The sequence below is a fragment of the Polistes fuscatus genome, unplaced genomic scaffold (genome assembly GCF_010416935.1).
Source record: "Polistes fuscatus isolate 324 unplaced genomic scaffold, CU_Pfus_HIC Scaffold18, whole genome shotgun sequence".
Lineage (NCBI taxonomy): Eukaryota > Metazoa > Arthropoda > Insecta > Hymenoptera > Vespidae > Polistes > Polistes fuscatus.
Genome location: NW_025113086.1, coordinates 2,598,396 through 2,618,511, shown reverse-complemented (window position 1 = coordinate 2,618,511; position 20,116 = coordinate 2,598,396). Strand labels below are relative to the sequence as shown.

At 31.0% G+C, this 20,116-nt stretch overlaps 1 protein-coding gene across 4 annotated transcripts in view; it reads left to right on the top strand.

Moving 5' to 3' along the window:
• Nucleotides 1-20,116, top strand: part of LOC122515538 (voltage-dependent L-type calcium channel subunit beta-2) — a 72,177-nt gene that overhangs the window by 29,488 nt on the left and 22,573 nt on the right. For 2 of the 4 annotated variants that reach the window (XM_043632927.1, XM_043632926.1), the window contains exon 2: nucleotides 481-570. The exons of the other annotated variants lie outside the window; for them this stretch is intronic. In XM_043632927.1, coding sequence (XP_043488862.1) covers nucleotides 481-570 — 90 coding nt within the window. The remainder of the gene's footprint in view (nucleotides 1-480; nucleotides 571-20,116) is intronic. 4 annotated transcript variants of the gene reach the window in all.

Genomic DNA, 20,116 nt, shown 5'->3' with positions numbered 1-20,116 from the left:
TTTTTTATATCTCTACTTTCATCCATTTCTTCGATCATTTCTTGTCCTTGCTTTTTCTTTCTCCTTTTATTTTTTTTGGGGTTTCTAAATGGCTAATAGCGTAGCCCTTAAATACTGCAGGACCGTATTTAAAATTATTTCAGTTTAAAAGTGTTCTGCAATCATTGTCCATTTCTAATATATTTATTATTCTATTTTTATATTAAATTTTTATTTTTTTTTATTTAATAATTAATCGTATCTCTGCGTTGTTTTATTTTTTTGGTACACCCTAAACATTTTCTCCAATCGTCCTAATCGTCCCTCTATCTTTTTCCTTTTATTTAAAAGACGAAGAAGGGTTAATGGGATTTCATTTTGAAGATGTTTTAAATATGGTTTGATAAAAATTTCGAATAATTGTATAAATTAATGATTGAATTGGTACCATCGACGATGAAAACTCAATAAACGGAATAAAGAGTTTTCATCGGGTTTCAGGAAAGATCTTACGCAAGGGCCACGTTGCAGGAGGGTCGAGCCGATCTGCAATTAGTGAATCTGGGCGTACCATCGAGATCGGTGATCGTCGTAAGTAATTTCATTTACTTACTCGATGATGCAAAATTCTGCTACAAATTTTTCGCTAATTAAGCTGAAACGCTCTGAGCTTTTTTCTTCACTAATTCAATTGTGCGATTGTATATATATATATATATATATGTATGCGAAATGCATTTATTAATTATTATTCGCACTGCATCATTCGTTCGTTCGTTCGTTCGTTTGTTTCTTAAACGAACCCTGCTTAAAACTCTCACTCACATAATCTTCTTCTTCTAACATTACTATTACTATTACTTGGCTTTCTAATTTTTATCTTACATTATTTATTTGTTTACATCCAAAAAAAAAAGCTCCAACTATTAACACTCGCACTTGCTGCACCTAGGAAAAAAAATTAAAAATAAAAATAAAAAATTTATGAAAATAAGACAGAGAGAGAGAGAAAATGAGATTGTTATATAATAATGCACGCCTTGATTCCATTGGGACAAGAAAAGGAAAAACAAAATAGACAAGTGGACGAATACGACAATGGCGCTAACGAGCCCGTACCTAACCTCTAAACGAACCGAAAAAGAAAACGTTCATTTGCACCTTTCAAGTGTAAATTTCACCGACGTTATTCCGACTAACTACTATCCCTCCTTTAACTGCAACCATCTTTCTTTTCTTCGCGTTCCTTTTTTTCCCCAGATTTTAACATATAAAATAAATACGCCCACCTTCATTTTTGTACTTTTTACGAAAAAAAAAAGAAAACGTTACGCTTATAAATTTGATTTGAAATTTCTGATTGTTGAATTTCTTTCTTAAATTTTTCACGACGAATAAATATGATCGATTTTTCGTTGCAACAATTTTATCGAAATTCTTTTTTATCGACTATTTTTTTCGTCTCGATCGATTTTTCTTCGATGACATAACCTCAATACGAATTTATCGGTTATATTAGAAACAAGAAAAAAATTATTTACGCGAACTGCAAAGATATCGTCGATTATTTTTCATTAAAAACAATTAAATTAATTTCAAAAAAAAATGTATATACCAATTTAAAGAAAAATTATCTAACGATCGGAAAGAGATTAAAAAGAAGCGTGAAATAAGGTGGGAGAGGTGGATGGAAGGGACCAAAAAAAAAAGAATTAAGATAAAGAATCGACGATATTTTAGATGAAAAAGAAAAAAAGGTAGTAAGAAGAGGAGGAGTATAAAAGAAGGTAGCGTGAGATGAAAAACGCAGCAGGCGTACGAGACGACAGCTGCATCTCGTAGTTGTACTTTAGGTATGCTTTGCACATGCGCTTACGCAGTGAATCGAATGGTCAAACACGAGTTGTATAATAGATAGAACTATTCTCTTCTTAAACCAGTAGGTGGTACTACACCACACACAAACAGACACACACACAGACACAAATACATACACAAAGAACTAAAATTACGAAAACGTCAAATATTTCATAAAAAAAAAAAGAAAAAAAAAGAAAAAAAAAGAAAAAGAACAAAGCACAAGAGGAACAATATAAAGTAGAACTGCGAAAAGGTTTGAGGATTTAATGAAAAGTATTATCCGGATTTGTAAAGATCAACCCTATAGAATAAAACCATAAGAAAAGGGATTTCCCCTACCTCCTACTCCCCCACCGCCCTATCGAAACGCGACCTATCCCAATTTGTTTGTTCTTTAACCCCAAGAATCTTTACACCACAGTCACATGTTCCACAAATTCAAAATCTCACTAAAATATTAATTTAAGAACAGTATTGAAATAATCTATCAATTCCAATATCACTTATCTGACTGATTAAAAATGTTAAGAAGCAATTATACCAATCGATATTAATTCATTCGTAATTAAACAAAAGTCAAAGATCAGTTATTACGGTGTGCAAATTTTTATCCTCACTTAAAGGAACAGAAAGATTCTTCTTAAAAAAGAAGCAAAAAAACTAAAATGGCGGGGTGGTGGGTGGAGAGGAGGAAAAGATTTCTTTATCCTTGCAGCGAGAGGGATTCTTACAGCAGCACTGACCTGCTGCCCCACTGGTGTAGAAACGCGGAATCTTGATTTATCGAACGCCCTTCTCTCCTCTTCTTGGCTTGGATGCTGCGTTCCACATAACATTGTCCTCTTCTTTCCTGTATCTTCCTCCCTTTTTCACCTACCTTTTCTTCTTCTTCTTCTTCTTCGTTTCTTCCTGTTCTTCCTTCCTTAAACCCCCCACCCACCAACCCACCAACCCATCTCAACCCCCACCCCTCCCTACTGTTTCCCTTCCACTGTCTCGACCCTTTTATTCTTCCCTTCACTTCTTACGACACACGTTGGACCCGCTAATTGCTTCCTTCGCTTTATCGACGATAAATTCTACGTGCGAAGGCGTTTAAACTGTTCTTCCCTAACATCGATCGATTGCGTTTTTACTTAGAGAGAGAGAGAGAGAGAATTATGATAGAAGACACGTCGTAGTTATAGACCGTGTCCTCGTTTAAAACTAACAAACACTGGGGCTACGTTATTAGACGACAGATAAATCCTTTAAATTGTTTCCTACTTCATATACACCGTGTATAATATTGTTTTCTATTTTTATATAAATATATAACTTTCAATGAGAGAGAAATATTTAATTAAGTGTTTTCTATTGCATACACCGAGTATAATATTGTTTTTGATTTTTAAATTAATATTTGTTTACATTTATATATGTTTTATTCGGTAATACATACTTTTATAGGTTATAATGAATATCATATTTGAGAGAATACTTCATTTTATGTATTGTTAACAGTTTTCTTTGATTGAAAGTAATGTTATACACGTATGTCTGTTTTATTCGGTTGATTTCAGTAAAATATTTGTTTACGAATATATTTTATTCCTGAATGCATACTTTTATAGGTTATATTGAATATCATATTTGAGAGAATACTTCATTTTACGTATTGTCAATGATGTTTGACTTAAAATAATATTTTATATGCATGACTTTTTTATTGGTCAGATTATATTCAAATGAATAATTAATTTATTTATATATATTATATTTTATATTTAAACAAAAAGTATTTTACCAAAGTGTTGCACTTGGGAGTGCATTCTTTTATGCATCATGAATGTATTATAAACATGAAAGAAAAAAAAGAGAGAGAAAGAGAGAGAGAGAGAGATAGAATACACGTTAAATATTAATAACTTTGATATAATGTATTTCAACCGACGTGTAAATAATTGGCACAAAAGCGATCTGTCAATTCATGCGCTAAATTTTGTCGCATGTAGGTCAGAGTAATAAACCGAAAAAAGAGAGAGAGAGATAGAGGGATGATAATAGAACGAGATGCGATAGATTTAATTTGAAAATTATTCATTGCAATATCATTCGCCCAAAGAATTATCCAAAAATTGAGGTTATGTTTGAAAAGTTTGATTATTTGCCTTTGTTTCGGCGCCATTCCTTGAATTATTACTTCCTTTCTCTCTCTCTCTCTTTCTATTCATGTATAGAAAAGCTGAAATAGCAGTAACAGGCCATCTAGGTTGCGATTAACTTGTGCCAAGGATTACTACCCCATTGGGCCCCCATTGAAATATCCCCCATACCATTCCTTGCACCATTTCGATGCTTGTACAACTTCCTACGCATTACGCTTGTCCACCTACGTATAATATATATTTTTTATTTTATTAAATAATATATTCCTCGCAAGGATTAGCAGCGAGGATTTCAAAAAACCCAACTGGATTTCTTTACATTTTTTTTTATTTAAGACGAGATGGAACTTAACTTATTTTTTTTTTTATTATTATAACTTTGCGTTTTTGTTTCATTCTCGTTGCTATGTATTTTTTTTTTGTGGTTTTCATTTATTTTTATCATCGAAAGAAAAGAAAAGAAAGGAAGAAGTTGTGGAAGTAAATTTTCGTTTCTTTCCATTGGCGGCCATTAAACCAGGGATGATAAATTTTTATATACGCCTGTTCCAACGTTAATAGTCACTTACTTTCGGTCGACATTCTTTTGGAACCTGTTTTTCGTGAAACTCTTGCCTATAAGAAGCTTGTACTTTGATCTGAGGGAGAAAGAATGAGAGAGAGAGAGAGAGAGAGAGAGAGAGACAATGAAGGATGCATGTATCTATGGATAGAGAAAATCGAACGTTTTTCGACACACCTTTCTTTCTTTCCGAATATTATTCCTATCAAATTATATGCTTCGTTCAATACTAGTTTCTTTGATCAATAGATATTCTCCATTATTTCTTCATGATTGCTTACTAATTTTCAACTTAAAATTTATTCCCCCAAAAATCATGAGAATAATAATCACGAATTTCTTTCATTTTCATTTTCATTTTGGTGCAGATGAAATTATAGGTTTCGACATCTTTTTTCTTTTATCTTCTACGATTCGTGGTAATTTTATTTCTCAGATGTATTTTTTCTTTTTCTTTATACCCCCTTATCCTTCTCGGTACAATTTTTGTGTTGTTACGATTATCTAAATGTTAAATTTTATACGGGGTAAAATTTTCTTTTCAAATATTTACTAACAAATCGATGTTTTTTTTTTTTTAAATAATTTATTACACGATCCACACATTTAATTGGAAACATTAAATCAATTTATTTTACAAGCGTATAAATAAATGACACGTCGAAGAAAAATAATCTTATTATTTTGTTAAATTTTCCGAATATTTCCCAATTTTCCGATAGTCACGCATAATAAATTTCTTAAATTTACGAGTATGAAAAGGGTTTCTCTATTTTTTTTTTCCATTGTATAAAAAAAAAAACTCAAAGGAAACGAAGAAGAAAATAGAATGAAAATACCGTTCCCGATAATTTTACGTTTATTTCCGAAAATGTGAATAATTCAAATACTAGGAATAAAGAGACGAGGATAACAAGTAAAATTCTTTTTCCGTTCCTTTTATGCATGTTTTACCAAGGTCATTTTCACTCTCTATCGTAAGGAGACAAGGCATGAAGTACTAAAAAAAAGAATAGATAGCCAAATGGGGTCTGACCTTTTGTGTAGATATATTTTTTTCTATTATTCAGGTATAAAATAAGTAGGATAGCTTTGATTAGTATATTGAAGAAAAAAAAAAAAGAAAAAAAAAACTTCAATATTATACAAGTGAAGTCACGTATTTGTAATTTCCTTTTCAATTCTTTACACATGTGGTAGATAAAAATTTGTTCGGGTAGGTCAGTTTATTATAAAAGGTTTCTTTCTCTCTCGGTGTATTAGAAAAAATTCAACAAATCTTCACAAAATTATGTTACTTTTCATGCAAATGAATATAGAAAAATATTTGAAATTTAAAATTGATCGGATTAGAAATAAATAATTAAAACAAACAAAAGAACTGCCCCATACTAAAAATACATTTGTTTATTTATATAATTATTTTAAATAAATATAATAATTTGTCGTTATAATTATTTCGAACAACGTTCGATCATTTTTCGAGATTTTCTTTTTTTTTCTTCTTCAACTTTCTCGTGTCGATTTTTCGCGTTTATCGATTTAAGATAAAAAAAAAAAAAAAGAAATCAACCCCGTTTCGTCTGACCAATCCGTCTGTCCCTTTTTTCTACGTTCATAAGTTCGTTCCGTGTGGTTTGTAACTTCGAAAGTAACACACGATTATTCATTCGATCGAAGGCTAGAACGATGACCCTTTTTTTATGTTTTTTATTTTATTTCTTTTTTTTTTCTGACGAAGGATGACAGCGTTCGCCTTAGGTGCGAATGTTCTTAAGAAAAGATAACTCCCACTAACCCGATCGTTTCAAATTTGTTTTAATCTTTCAACCTGTTAGATTACTTTGTCTTTTATTTTTACTTCTTATTTGTTTTTTTTTTTTTTTTTTGAGATATTACTATCGACGGTTCTTAGTTCGCAGGAAATCATTAAAGAAGAATTTCTTTTTTTTACGTCATTTGGACCCTTTTTTTTTTATTTTTTACTTTTACTTTTACTTTCTGTTTTTATTTTATCTTTTTACGTTCGGGGATGGTACAGATAAAATCTATAAAGAAATTTTTCCCTTGCAATTGAAATAATAAATATTCATCTGCACGACCAGTGAAGTTGAATCTTCAAATTAACACGGATTTCATTTTTTTTTCTGTTTGCTTATATAATAAATAATTTAATTATTTTAGATATATTTTCTTTTCCTCAAAACATCCTAAATTTTATATTATTTAATATTAAATATGATTTCTAATAAAATATTAGTATACTTTATTACACGATTTGTATTAAAATCAATTTCATTACTTTTATTATACTAAATTTGATTAGTTTAGATATTTTCCAACTGTATTTTTAATAATAATAGATACAAGGGTGTATTCAAACTATTCGATACTTAATTCTTTGTCGGTTTTTTTTTTCTAATTCCCCTCCCCCATCCCCCCTTAAAAAGGTGGACGAATTCGGTTCGGATTTACAATGCGAGTGCTAATGCCCACTTACTCTGGTATGGTTGAAGGCCGCGGGGCCCTCTTCTTCTTCTTCTTCTTCTTCTTCTCTCAAACTATACGCCTGTTTTAGTGCTTTACAGCGGCCATAATATCTTCTATCTTTCTTCAAGCAACATATATGAGTGCAGGTATAGCTATGTAGAACTCGATGGACGCGTTCAAAATTCGAGGCTAGGCTTCTTCGATCATTTTTCTTTGTCCTCTCGAGTGTTTAAAAATATTTTTACCTTATTTCATTTTTCTTTTTTCGCTTTTCGATTTCGTTTACAACCAATAAATCATTTTTCATTCTTTGCGTTTTGTATTTCGTTCGTCTCAAATTATATCACGAATTTAATATATATTATTATTTTGTCGTTAGTTGTTAATGCGATGACATTAAAATCATCTCTTATCATTTTTTTACTTACTTTAATTAACCATTCCGACAATTTGAAATAATTTTCTTTTACGTGTAGCCTTGATGTTAAACAAAATTCATACAATTTACTGTTACGAATTGGTGGATTATAATAATTCGGGTGTGTAAAATTTCATTCAATTATTATGAATTTTTTTCTCTTTTTTTTTATATTAATACAGGAATATACAATCAATTTTTAATAAAAATTATAAGTAATTTTTGCTAAAGTGATTTAAAAAAAGCAAATAAAATGAAATAAAATGTTTCATTACTCTTATGTATTATTATTTTGTGAAATTATTTTGTTTTATTACATACACACACACACACACTAACCCAATCCATAAATAATAATAAATATACGATACGTTCGTATAAGTAAAGTACCTTTTACGTTTAAAACTCGCGCCAGTAATAGAAAATATCTGAATAAAGTAATCGATCATAAAAATACGTTACTGCAATATATTTACGAATGTGACGCATCCAATGCAATTTATTCAACATGTATAACAACTTTCGATTCAATTCGATTCGATTTGAAGTGCGAGAAGATGAACGGAACATGAAAAAACAAACCAAAAAAGAATATTTTAACAAAATAAAAGTAACTAATAAAAGAGTGTACGAGAGAGAGAGAGAGAGAGAGAGAGAAGAAAGATAAAGATAAAGACAAGTAAATGAAGCCATCTTGATCAGAATTTTCGTTGAGTCACGCGAAGAGAGTACTCATTGGGTGGTCTTTCTCTCTCTTTCTCTCTCTCTCTCTCTCTCTCTCTCTCTCTTTCATAATGAGCACGTTTCTTCGATGACTTCTCAACGCATTCGCTCGGAAACATATGGCTCGCGGCTCGATTCGAAACTTCTTTTTCAAGTGAGTGAGTGAGTGAGTGAGTGAGAGTGAAGATGGAAGGGCGGGAGGATCGGGGGTAAGGGAATGGGGGATGGGATTCATGGGGTGGAGAGTAGGTTGTTCAAGTTCAGCAAATGATGCGCGATTTTTCATGTCTGCCATTGTCGGGAAGATTGAAATTAGTTACCTCTCTTGATGACTTATCGACCCTTAAGTATAAAACACAATACACCATCCTCCCCCCACCCCTACGTTCAAATTCAGGTTGATTTTTGTTGGGTTTCTTGGTTCTTTTTTTTTTATTTTTTATCTCATATTTTTCTTCGCAATGCAAGTTATTTTAAGATTAGTTCGATTGTAGTTTAAGAATTGGTTTACGAATAATCAATAATTATTAATAATTAAATATATTAAGGTCAGTTCTGATTTTTATGTTCAATTACGTAATTTAGAATTCTGATTAATTTGATACATTTAAATTAATAATATAAATGTTTTTTAATACTATAATAATATATTCATTCGATTATAATTCGATATAATGAACATCAATCTAAAGTTAACCTACAAAAATTATGAATTGCAATAAAAAATATTACAAACTAAGATCGAAGTGTAATTTAACGAATTGAAAGAATTGTTTCCCCGGAAAAATGTTAAGATAAAACAATTATGATATTAAAACGTATAAAAAATTCATCAATAAAAAGAATAACAATTTTCTACATAACCTATAATTATTTAAATAGGTTATCTAACAAGTATTCTATATTTACAATTAATTATATAAACGAATTTGATATTCGTTGTATTGAATTACTTTTTCATATTATATTTACGGATTAATCGATTAGAAAAAAAGAAAAAAGTCTTTTTATGCCCCGTCATAAATTCGAATTTATTTTATTCGACTTTATATCTTTCTAACTCACGACATGCGTGCGCGCGCGCGCGCGTGCGTGAGTACGTGCGTGAGTTGTTTCGTTGTGAAGAAGCATCCTGCGTTAAAACAAAATGAAATAAGAAGGTGCACACGGGTCTTTCAAGGATAACGACTATGAGACCTAGTCGAGAACAGCGGCAGCCATGTTTGCAGACAATTGAAACCGTTGCATTGGGTTTTTCGGTACCTGCAGCTGCATGCAAACGTTTCTCTTCCTCGTACAACACGCTAAGTTCGTCCTTTACAGTCGTTAAAGTCTTCAATCACCATCCCTTTTACCTTTCTTCCTTCATTCCTTCCTTCCTGCTTGCTTGGTTGCTTACCTTCATTCTTTACTTTCTTTTACTTTCAACATTTTCGTGTCTTTGATATACTTTCGGTGTTTATTTCGCATCACGCACGCACGCACGAGCTAAAACGCAGATGCGTCGTCCAATTTAATGCGCGCTCACGCACCCCGAAAAACCACAATCCCAAAAATCATACCTGAACTTGAATTACAATTTAACATTTTTCTTTTTTTTTTCATTGAGATTAATCGTACTATACGTATTCGTTAAATATATTTTTTCTTGAAATTTTCTAACGTAGAAAATATATCAGAGAGTACTCCTGTTTATTTCGATATTAAAAATATTGAAATATATTTTATTTACAATTAATTATATTTTGACGTTGCATATAAGTAATTTGATATTATAAATATTACAAATAATTGAATCCTTTACAAATAAATTAATTTACTCGTTTCATTTGCAAACATTTTTCTTCATATATCAGTAAATAATTTATAACAAAAGTTTTTTCAAGATATACATAAAATAAATATAATAAAACAACAAATAATGTGTTCATAAATGTTCTTACTCGAAGGAACAAAGAATGCATTTGGCACAATATTGAAACAAGAACTAATTCAGAACGTAAGGAATATATAAGAGGGGCAAGTAATTCGATGCCAGTGGCACTGCGGTAACTTCAGCACCATCCTTTTCCCTTCTCCCTTCTCCCTTCTCCCTTACCCTCTTTCTCTCTCTCTCTCTCTCTCTCTTTCATTTTTTATTTCGTTTTCTTTTTCTAAACCACATGGTAGGGTGAGCACATTTTGACCGTGGCATAGGTATACGCATACCTACACACACATACACACACATACATACATTTATATACCTAATACACATCAATAAGTAGAAGGTACGTAGAAAGGAAGTTGAAAGTCAATTCGTTGGAATTTAATCTACCATAGAAATCTTTCTAAACTAAATTCATTGCTTCAAAAGTCTAAATAAGATTATTTCTAATATTTTAATCGTCATTATTATATTCATATTTAATTACATTAAATATATGTTATAAATTTTCTATAAAAAAAAAAAAGAAAATGAAAATAAAAATGAGATAAAAAAGCGCAATTTATTTAGAAATAAATTTGAACGGCAACGCTGTTATTGGATATCAATTATTTCTTATCTCACAAAAGATTTTCCTTTTTCAAAATTCATTGTTCTTGTCCATCTGTTAGAAATAAAGAATAATTCGATCCTGGCTATGAATGAAAAAAAATATTGTCGGATTAAATGTGAAAGAAGGAAAGATTTTAACCGGGAAACATTCGACAACGTGTGCCGATTTTATTCTAAAGTGGACAGGTCATTTGAATGCTTCCGTTTCTTTTATTGTTGGGATCTTCAGAATTTTATCCGAAAAACTGAATTTAAAGAAACATCAATGGAAAGGACATAAATGTACCAACTAGAGATACAATGCGTTAAAGAAAATTTCTAATAATTCTATCGCTATCCTTGGCCGGTTTGTTTGATCTTTTATTTATTTAGGAATATTTTAGAAATACCAAATCCTGTTAACATTACTTTTAGACAGATTTCTCTTTCGCCCATTTTATACGAGTATTTCAATTTAATCCTCCTAGGATAACACCCCAACCGTGTCCGGGAACACATTGTTCCTTCGATTTTCTTGAATCCGAACGTACCTAAATCATTCATTCACTTTTTTTAGACTACTACAACCATTCTTATTTTGGAGACTTGTCGTTTCTATTGTTAAAAAAAAAAAAATATAAAAATAAAATAAAATAAGGACTTCAATTTATCTTCCACGAGATAACGCGAGTTTATACTTGACAATTTTTGTTCTATGGTATTTCATTCTTTTCGAAGTTTTCTTATTAGAGAACCATTTCTACAATTGCATTAGTTATACTCCCAGCGTGTTATTTTATTTGTTAAATAAAATAAATTCTCTCCTTTTAAGATTGATGAATTATTCGATACGTTCGATTGCAATTCTAACGTGGATGTGGAAATAAATTCAGTGGCATAAATAAAATATTCGATAAATTTTTAAACAAAATAACACAACGTCGAATTTATTTTTAACAACAATTTTAACAATTTTTAACTAATATATATATTTAATATTTAACGCGTTAATTACGCGAACTTGTATATTTTATTATTCAATTTCATTATCATTTCTTATGTGTATTTCAGGTCAATTATAATATCTGTAATGAAAAATGTTTAATTTATGATTTATTTATGAGGGTATGCATTTTCGTTAGAAAAAGGTTTCTTTCCTATATATCCACTCGTTTATAGAAATATTTTAATTGGAGTCTAGCATAGAAAATTATAGTAATTCAACGCATGTATTATATATACATATATATAGTAGTATTACATGTATGATAGTACTACGAAAGTTTAGGATATCAAGAGGAATGAAAAAAGAGGCTATTTATCTCGACACTCTTGATCGTAAAGAAAGGTCTTTCGAGAATACTCAAGAAGGATGCCTGATTCATCAGCTTCATTCATCAACGTCCACCGCTTCTGTTTCTTTCATTTCTTTGAAACCATATACCTATTTACTATACTTATAACTAAACGACTATATACGCATAAACTTACGCGTATATTGTTATATTATAAATGCAATTAAAAAATATAATATTACATAACAAATTATCTGACATAATAATTAACAATATTTCATTAATCACATTTTAATGTTAAAGTATATTTCATAACAACGAATTAAAATTTCAATTAATTATAATAAATCAATGATTATTAATAATATTTTTATATTAAATTGTAATATTATTAATGAATACAAAAATTCTAAATATATATTTGATATAATTCATTAGTTAGATACTTATTTCTAGAACTTACATTAGTAAAATAATCTTAAATCGTTAAAAGTATAAATCTCGACTAATTAAAATTTCTCCTCCGAAACAAAAAACGTCCCGAAAAAAATAAAAAAACAACGAAAGAAAGAAAGAAAGAAAGAAAGAAGATACAAGAATAAAGAAAAAAAGATGAGTAGGTAGAATAGTAGTATGAGAATGAAGAAAAAGAGAGAGAGAGAGAGAGGATGAGTCTGGTATGACGCGATAATGCAGCAAGGAAACTTGTTGGTGTGATGGCGGCGAAGAAGAAAAGAAAAATAAAAAGAAACGAAACGAAACGAAACGAAACGAAACGAAAAAAGGAACCATTAAGAATAAGAATAAGAATAAGAAAAAGTAGAAGGGGGAGTATAAGGTGGGACCTGCCGCACTGACCTTGACTAGGCCCAAAGTTGAGGTGGGTTGAGGTGGGTTGAGGTGCTGGAGACTTAGTCGTTTCTCCTGCCCCCCCCCTACCACCACTACCACCACTACTACTACAACCAAGAAAACACAACAGTACACCTAACTTCATTCTTTCTTTCTTTCTCGATCTTTTTGTGCATCTCCCTCGCACAGTCTAGCATACATTGGGTCTGGGCCCCACCGGGCCAGCCCTGCCTTCCTGGCCCCCTGCCCCTCTCCCTACTTCCCTGCCCGCCCGCCTGCCTGTTCTGCATTCGCAGACTCCTCCATCAAGGACATCACAAAAAGTACATTAGACGAAAACACGTTGCCATTATACCGCACCGCACCGCGAACAGAACGAAAACGCTATGTCTGAGCTACATCGAGGCCCCTGAGTACTCTTACACACATACATACAAACCTATACATATATAAAAGTCGCTAGCAGACACCAACACTATCAAAATCGGAAGATCACCATCGGGTCTCTTCTTCCCCACCCAACTCTTCACCCCTAAACCCCTAAATCCCCAACCCACCTATCATCTACAGACTAACCACGTTACTTTACCAACGCCCAAGGGGCCCCCGCACACGGGCACAGACACATCACCGAAAAGGCCCCACGGCCATACCCCATACCCAACCTCACCCCACCCCCACCCTCTCTCTCTTTCTCTCTCTCACTGTCTCTTTCTGTGGGCTAAGTTAACCTTAGGCCTGGCCTCCAAACTTGTTCGGGCCTTTAAGTATTTTTGCTTCTTTGGAATGTCTGCTGCTGTTGCTGCTGCTGCTGCTGCTTGCAGTTGCTCTGTTAGAAACAGGACGAGTAGAACAGATGGGAGGGACGAGGGAAACAGGGGTGGGCGGGTGTACGGCTAAAGAGGGTTGAAGATTCTAGGGTGACTAGACTTACCGAGTCTGGGGGACAGGGAAGAGGGGTTGAAAGAAACATTACGAGGAACGAGAATGCGACTGATGTTTCTTTCTTTTTTCATTCTTCCTGATTAACATCGATCTTTCTAAATACGTTTGAAAAATTCTTCATTTCAGTTAGATATGCTGGATTTTAATTTGAACGAAGTATAATAAAATTCATCGCGCATCTGATTATTTCGTAGAAACATTTCATTGTTCAATTTTTAATCAGATTCTTTTTGATCGTAGAGTGTTAGTAGAGTAGGGGGAGAGGGGGAGGGGCAGAGAAAGAGAGAAATAGGGGTGGGGGAAGAGGAGTAGAGGAGGAGGAGGAGGAGGAGCAGGAAGGGGGGGGAATAAAGAAAGAGAATGCTTCGGTGAACGTGCGAAACTCTTTTCGTGTTGCACCTTACAACTCGCGCTAGCACGCTCTCAAGATCAAGGTCAACATTGTGAAGATGACTGGACTCGACGTACCTTTTCAAATCCCTCCCCTCGCCCCTTCGCTGCTCCTGCCACTGGCCCCCTTTGCCTCCCCCTTCCTTCTCCTTCCTCTGCCTTGTTCCCCTTTTCCTCCTCTCACTTTTTATACGAGATACCATCGTCCAATTCGCATTGGTATGGTATGGGATTGAAATGAAATGTTAGAGACATTTTTTTTCTTTTTTTTTTCTTTTTTTTTATTATATTAAAACGATCCTAACGCGGAAAAATTATTTCGTTTTTTTTTTTTTTTTTTTGAAATGGGAAAACGGAAAAAAATAAAAAGAAAAAAACAAATTGAGTATAACACGCAACGACCGTTTGTTTTATTATAATATTATGATTATTATGATTATGATTATGATTATAATTATGATTATGATATTATAATTATGATTATGATTATGATTAAATTGAAATCCACGTTTATGAATTTAATTCTGACGATGAAGAAATGATGAAATCACGCTCGTTCATTCGTTCGTACGTGTAACATTATTTATTCTGTTTCTGTTCTTTTTTTTTTTCCTTTTTATTTTTTTTCTTTTCCTTTCTTGGTATAATAATTAATGTCTCGATATCATGAAATCTATCTACGGTTTATGTTTCATTAAAATGACTGTAACGTAACGGGATAATCCCTGCGGTAATTTTCTTACGAGGTAAAATATTTTTATCGAAACTTCAACGATTTCTCAAACCTGCTTAGTTGTTAGTACGCGTACTAATTTATAATTCAATGTGTTATTGGTTTATATACAGGGTGTCTTTATTATTCCTACGTATGTGAACAACTAACAAAAAAACAGGGATCGCGTTTTTGTCATAATTATTTGAATTACACGTTTAATTTGTAAAATATGATGGTCGAATTATGAAACAAATCGAAAAAAAAGTAATTAGGATATCGTAGTGTGTCAAATGTACGAATAATTATTATTTCGAATTTGTCTCTATAACGATAATATCAACGAATTAGAAATATATAATTCGTATTAACAACAATACGCGAAATACTTCGATAAAATTGCGATCGTTTAGGTTAGATATCAACCTAATCGCGTGGGTGGGCCCCCTTCCTCTGTTTTTAGTTTAATGTTTTGCGTTCTATTCGATCTTGTCCCCCTTTTCTGACGCCCCCTCTCCTACCCCCTTCCATCACCACTACTACTTCTACTACTAATACTACTACTGATAATGTAGTATAATGTTTTTCTTCGATCTTTCTTAAATCTGGTTATAGTGAAAGATATTCTAAACCGGTAATGTTTTCAAGGTGTGGCCAGCGGTACCTTTAAAATAAAATCAAATCAAATAAAATAAAATATAAAGAGAGAAATAATGGATGGGGTAAATTTGCGTGTTTAGGCTTTTATATTCAAACTTATGTGTGTCTGTGTGTATGATCCTTACGATTTCATGCCTAATTTTATATCGACATTTTTTGTCATATCTTTTAGAAAAATATATACGTGTGTGTGTGTGCGCGCGCGCGCATTTATTTAAAATCGTTAAAATTTCATTGGTTTATTCTCGATCGAGTCGACAATCAAATTTCGACTATTATAAAACGACTGTAAAATAAATTGAAATGAAAAAAAGATAAAAGGTATCCTCGATTTAAAATTGACGATTAATATTCGCGTACTTTTCTTTGTTATGTGTTTCGAATTTTTATTTAATATTCAAAAATATTGAATACTTAATAAAATAAAATAAAATAAAATAAAATAAAATAATAAAATATCGAGTAGATATTTCGCATAAATTTTTTGGGGAGTATTGGGAGAGGGTTTGAAATCGAAATAAAACAAAATGGAGGAGAAGAAGTAATGGTCGGTCGAAAGAAATAATAGCAAATAGATATCGTTATCGTTTGTGGTATAATGATTTAAAAGACAAATAACAAGGTGTCGAATTGTTGTCTCAAAAACGTTTACCACTAATTATCAGAGAAATAGTTTAGCAATACAACATTAGACGTTGTTCCTTTACCGGCTTAATACCTTTTAGGTTAGTTTCTTATCCACATATTTGATTCCCCTTTTTGCGCATTTAACAAGCTGCTATTTGGTAAATCAGCAAGAAGGATTCGCGAGTAATTTTTCGGAAATGGAACCAGTCTTTAAGCCTACGGATTTTTTTTTTATTCTTCTTCTTCTTCTTCTTATTCTTATTCTAATTCGTTGATAAGACTTTTCATTCGATAATTTTTTTTTGTCTTTTTCTTTTTTTCTTCCCTATATATTTTTCTCCTCTTTGTCCTTCTTTCTATCTTATTTTTAAGTAGATTCACTTAATTGCATTATTTAGAGAAAGGCTAAGTGATTTTGTGTTGAAAGGATAACTGGTTCTTGTTCGTTTCGTTTCGTTTCGTTTCGTTTCGTTCGAGTTACTCCCACGATTTCTTATAAATAACTCGAAGGAATATCTGTTTCTCTTTATTTTTTTTTTATTTTCTTTTCTTTTTTTCTTTTTTGTTTTCCGTTGAACAATCCTTTCTTTTCTATTTCCATTTAATTATAATGGAACGATTGATAGAAGGAATCTTCTTTACCGACAGATTTCTAAATATAGGATGGAATGCTAGGAGTTTTGAAATTTCGTCACAAATCCTATGTTATTTTTTAGTTTTTTTATAAATAACTCGAAAGAATATCACATTCTTTTCTATTTTCTTTTTGTTTTCTCTAACAATACTTCGTTTCCTATTAATTATAATAAAATGATTGACGGAAGGTATTATTTTTATCGACAGATATTTAAAACATAGTTATTTCGATATTGCATCAGGAATCCTACGATTTCTTATTATTAAGAATATTATTTGTAAATAATCGCTTATTAATATTTATATAACAATATTCCGATCGCGTCTATAAAGGAAAAAAAATAAAAATAAATTTCTTCAATAACTCCCACGAATTGTTTCCTTATGAATAAATTCTAAGAAAATCATTTTTATATAAATAATCTCACATCTTGTGCTATAATATTTACAACAATATTATATATATACACAATATTATACATATAGAAATTTTTAAAATAGATCTTAAATTAAATTATCTTACAAATCCTACGATTTTTTATAAATAATATTCTTATTATATTAATAAGAAAATATAATAACGAAACAATATAAACTTCCGTTTTATTTATAAATAATATAAATAAAACATCTTAAGAAAGACAACGTGTGTGTGTATGTGTGAGTGTGTGGTTGTCGTATATATAAGAATAGATAAAGTTAATTATAAACGTTTGATTTGGAACGTTTGACATATCGAACGTAAAATCATTTAAACTTTAACTTTCAATATAAATAGAAAATAAGTGAAGGAATGGGAGAATGGTGGGGGACGGTGGTTGGGGGAGGGGAGATATTAGGAGTCGCCATCTTTATATTTTACATACAAAGTTAATTGCAAGAACGTGAAAAATATAAAAAATTGAATGCTACAATCCAATGTAATGCCGATAAAAAGGAAACACGGTTTAATATTTTATTTTTATCTGTCAAAACGACTTTCATTAGAGAGATAAAAAGAAAAAGAAAAAAGAAAAAATAAAAAAAGAAACGATAACGTTGCTAGAAACTAGAAACATTGTTGATCACTCGTATATTTGAAATAGTAGTTGCTTTCTCGTTCGATGACTGATTTTAATTCCTCAGCCGTGTCGATTTATCTGTTACATTCTAATTTACATTAATTATGCTTATTCTTATTTCTTCATCGTAAATTTTATTTCTATAAATAAATATATATATATCAATTATTTTGTATAAACGTACGATTATAATAAATAAGTAAATACGTTTTTAATATTTAACTAGGTTCGTAATTAAACGAATAAACGTGCAAAATGAACAAATCAATAACGCCTAATGATTTTATATTTATGTATATGTGCATGTGTACAAGAATCGTGTTAATTTATCGATAAACAATTTTAACCTCCAAACCAACCAATAATAATAATAATAATAATACTAATAGTAATCGATCAAAATAAAATAGAAACGAATATTAAAAGTTTACGTACGAAAAACTTATTACAACAATTTAATATTCTTTAAACAACAACAACAACAAAACTCACAGAATGATATTCCTGTAATGATGTTAAAAGAAAAAAGAAAAAGAAAAGAAGAAAAAACACAAATTGCAAGGATACGCGAGATTCGGTAAATGAACAGCAAACACAAAAAATAAAAACTAAAAATAAAAAAAAAAAAAGAAACTATATATGCATATATACGTGTAAGAAATGTTGGGTTAGTGGTGTGTAGGTTTGTATCGGTGGGCGTTGCCCACATTTCTGAACATAATTCACTTCTTATGTCCTTGGCATTAAGTATGTAAATGTTTCGACGAACGGACACACAACGTCGCGAACGTTTAATTCGTCGGTGAATCGGCAATCGTCGTCGTCGTCGTTGTGCGGGAACGACATCTCCGTCAATTGGGCTTCAGGACAGCGTTCCATGAAATCATTGAGTGGTAATTAGGTTGCGCATAATGATAACCGGACAAACATGTTCGTTTCAACCTAACAAATTCATTTAATTTTGTTGTATGTACTGTGTGTATGTAAAAACTCATACACAACACACACACACACACAAACATACGTGTTTTGCGTATTACTAAATGTACGTGTATACTTATGAATACGAAAATAATTGTGCATTGATTAATAATTACGATCAAGTATTACTATTATTCTATTTATTTTTAATATCAATTGAGTATGGAATAATCGAAAATAAAATTATATATTGTATATAAATCTTTTGGTTTTTTTTTCGTTGCATTTATTTCAATCAACATTTAACAAATCAATTACGAAATAATATTACCAAACAGTTTACAAATGCAACGATAAAAGTATTCAAAGTGTTATTCGAAATGTTACACGATATTAAAAATCAAATGAGGTTATTCTTTTTTATAAAAATAATAATAATAATCGTTAATTCAAGCTCATAAATCTCGTATCAATGACACATACATACGTCTCTTTCGTTTTGAATTTATCTACTCGTTTAGGATAATAAATAATTCTCGTCTCATTTTAATTTGATCTTTTTTTTTTTATAAGTTCGGTAATGGCCACTGAGGGGTTGGATGGGGAGGGAAGGGGGGGACGTAAATCTCGAACGAATTATTTGGGAAATATTCTTTCCATTAAGAACCATAACGATTATAATTATCGATGAAATTAATCGATGTATTTGCAGCAGCAGCATTCGATTCGATAAGTAGTATCGTTTATTGTTTTTTTTTTTTATTTTTCGTTTTGTTTCGCAGAAAGAAAAAATTCTGATTACTTAGCGCAACGCAACGAAGATTATTAATCGAATGAAATTTCTTCGATAGACGTGCTCGTTAATAACATCGATGTTTAACTTCGTTTATATAGTAAATCAAAAAGAAGAATATTAAAAGAGAAAAAAGTCTATTTAAAGGTAACAAAATCCTTGATTATTGATACTTAAGAAAACGAAACACTATGTCATCTGCACAGACACACTGATATTTCTTATCTTTTATTTTGTTTTTTTAAATATCATATTTTTACACCAATTAATTTCACTTTTTTAAAAGCATCGTCATCATCATTATTGTTATTATTATTATTATTATTATTGCATTAATTCACGTTGAATTTATTTTTATATCTATTGACCTTCGATCAAAGATTAATTACATTTTTCATGAGATTCTTTTTTTGAACATTATTTATTGCATTAATTTTCTTCAACTGTAAGTACAATCATTTTCTTTTCTTTTTTTCACATTGTCGCAATTATAATAAAAGGAAAAAATAAATACGATTTAATTTTCT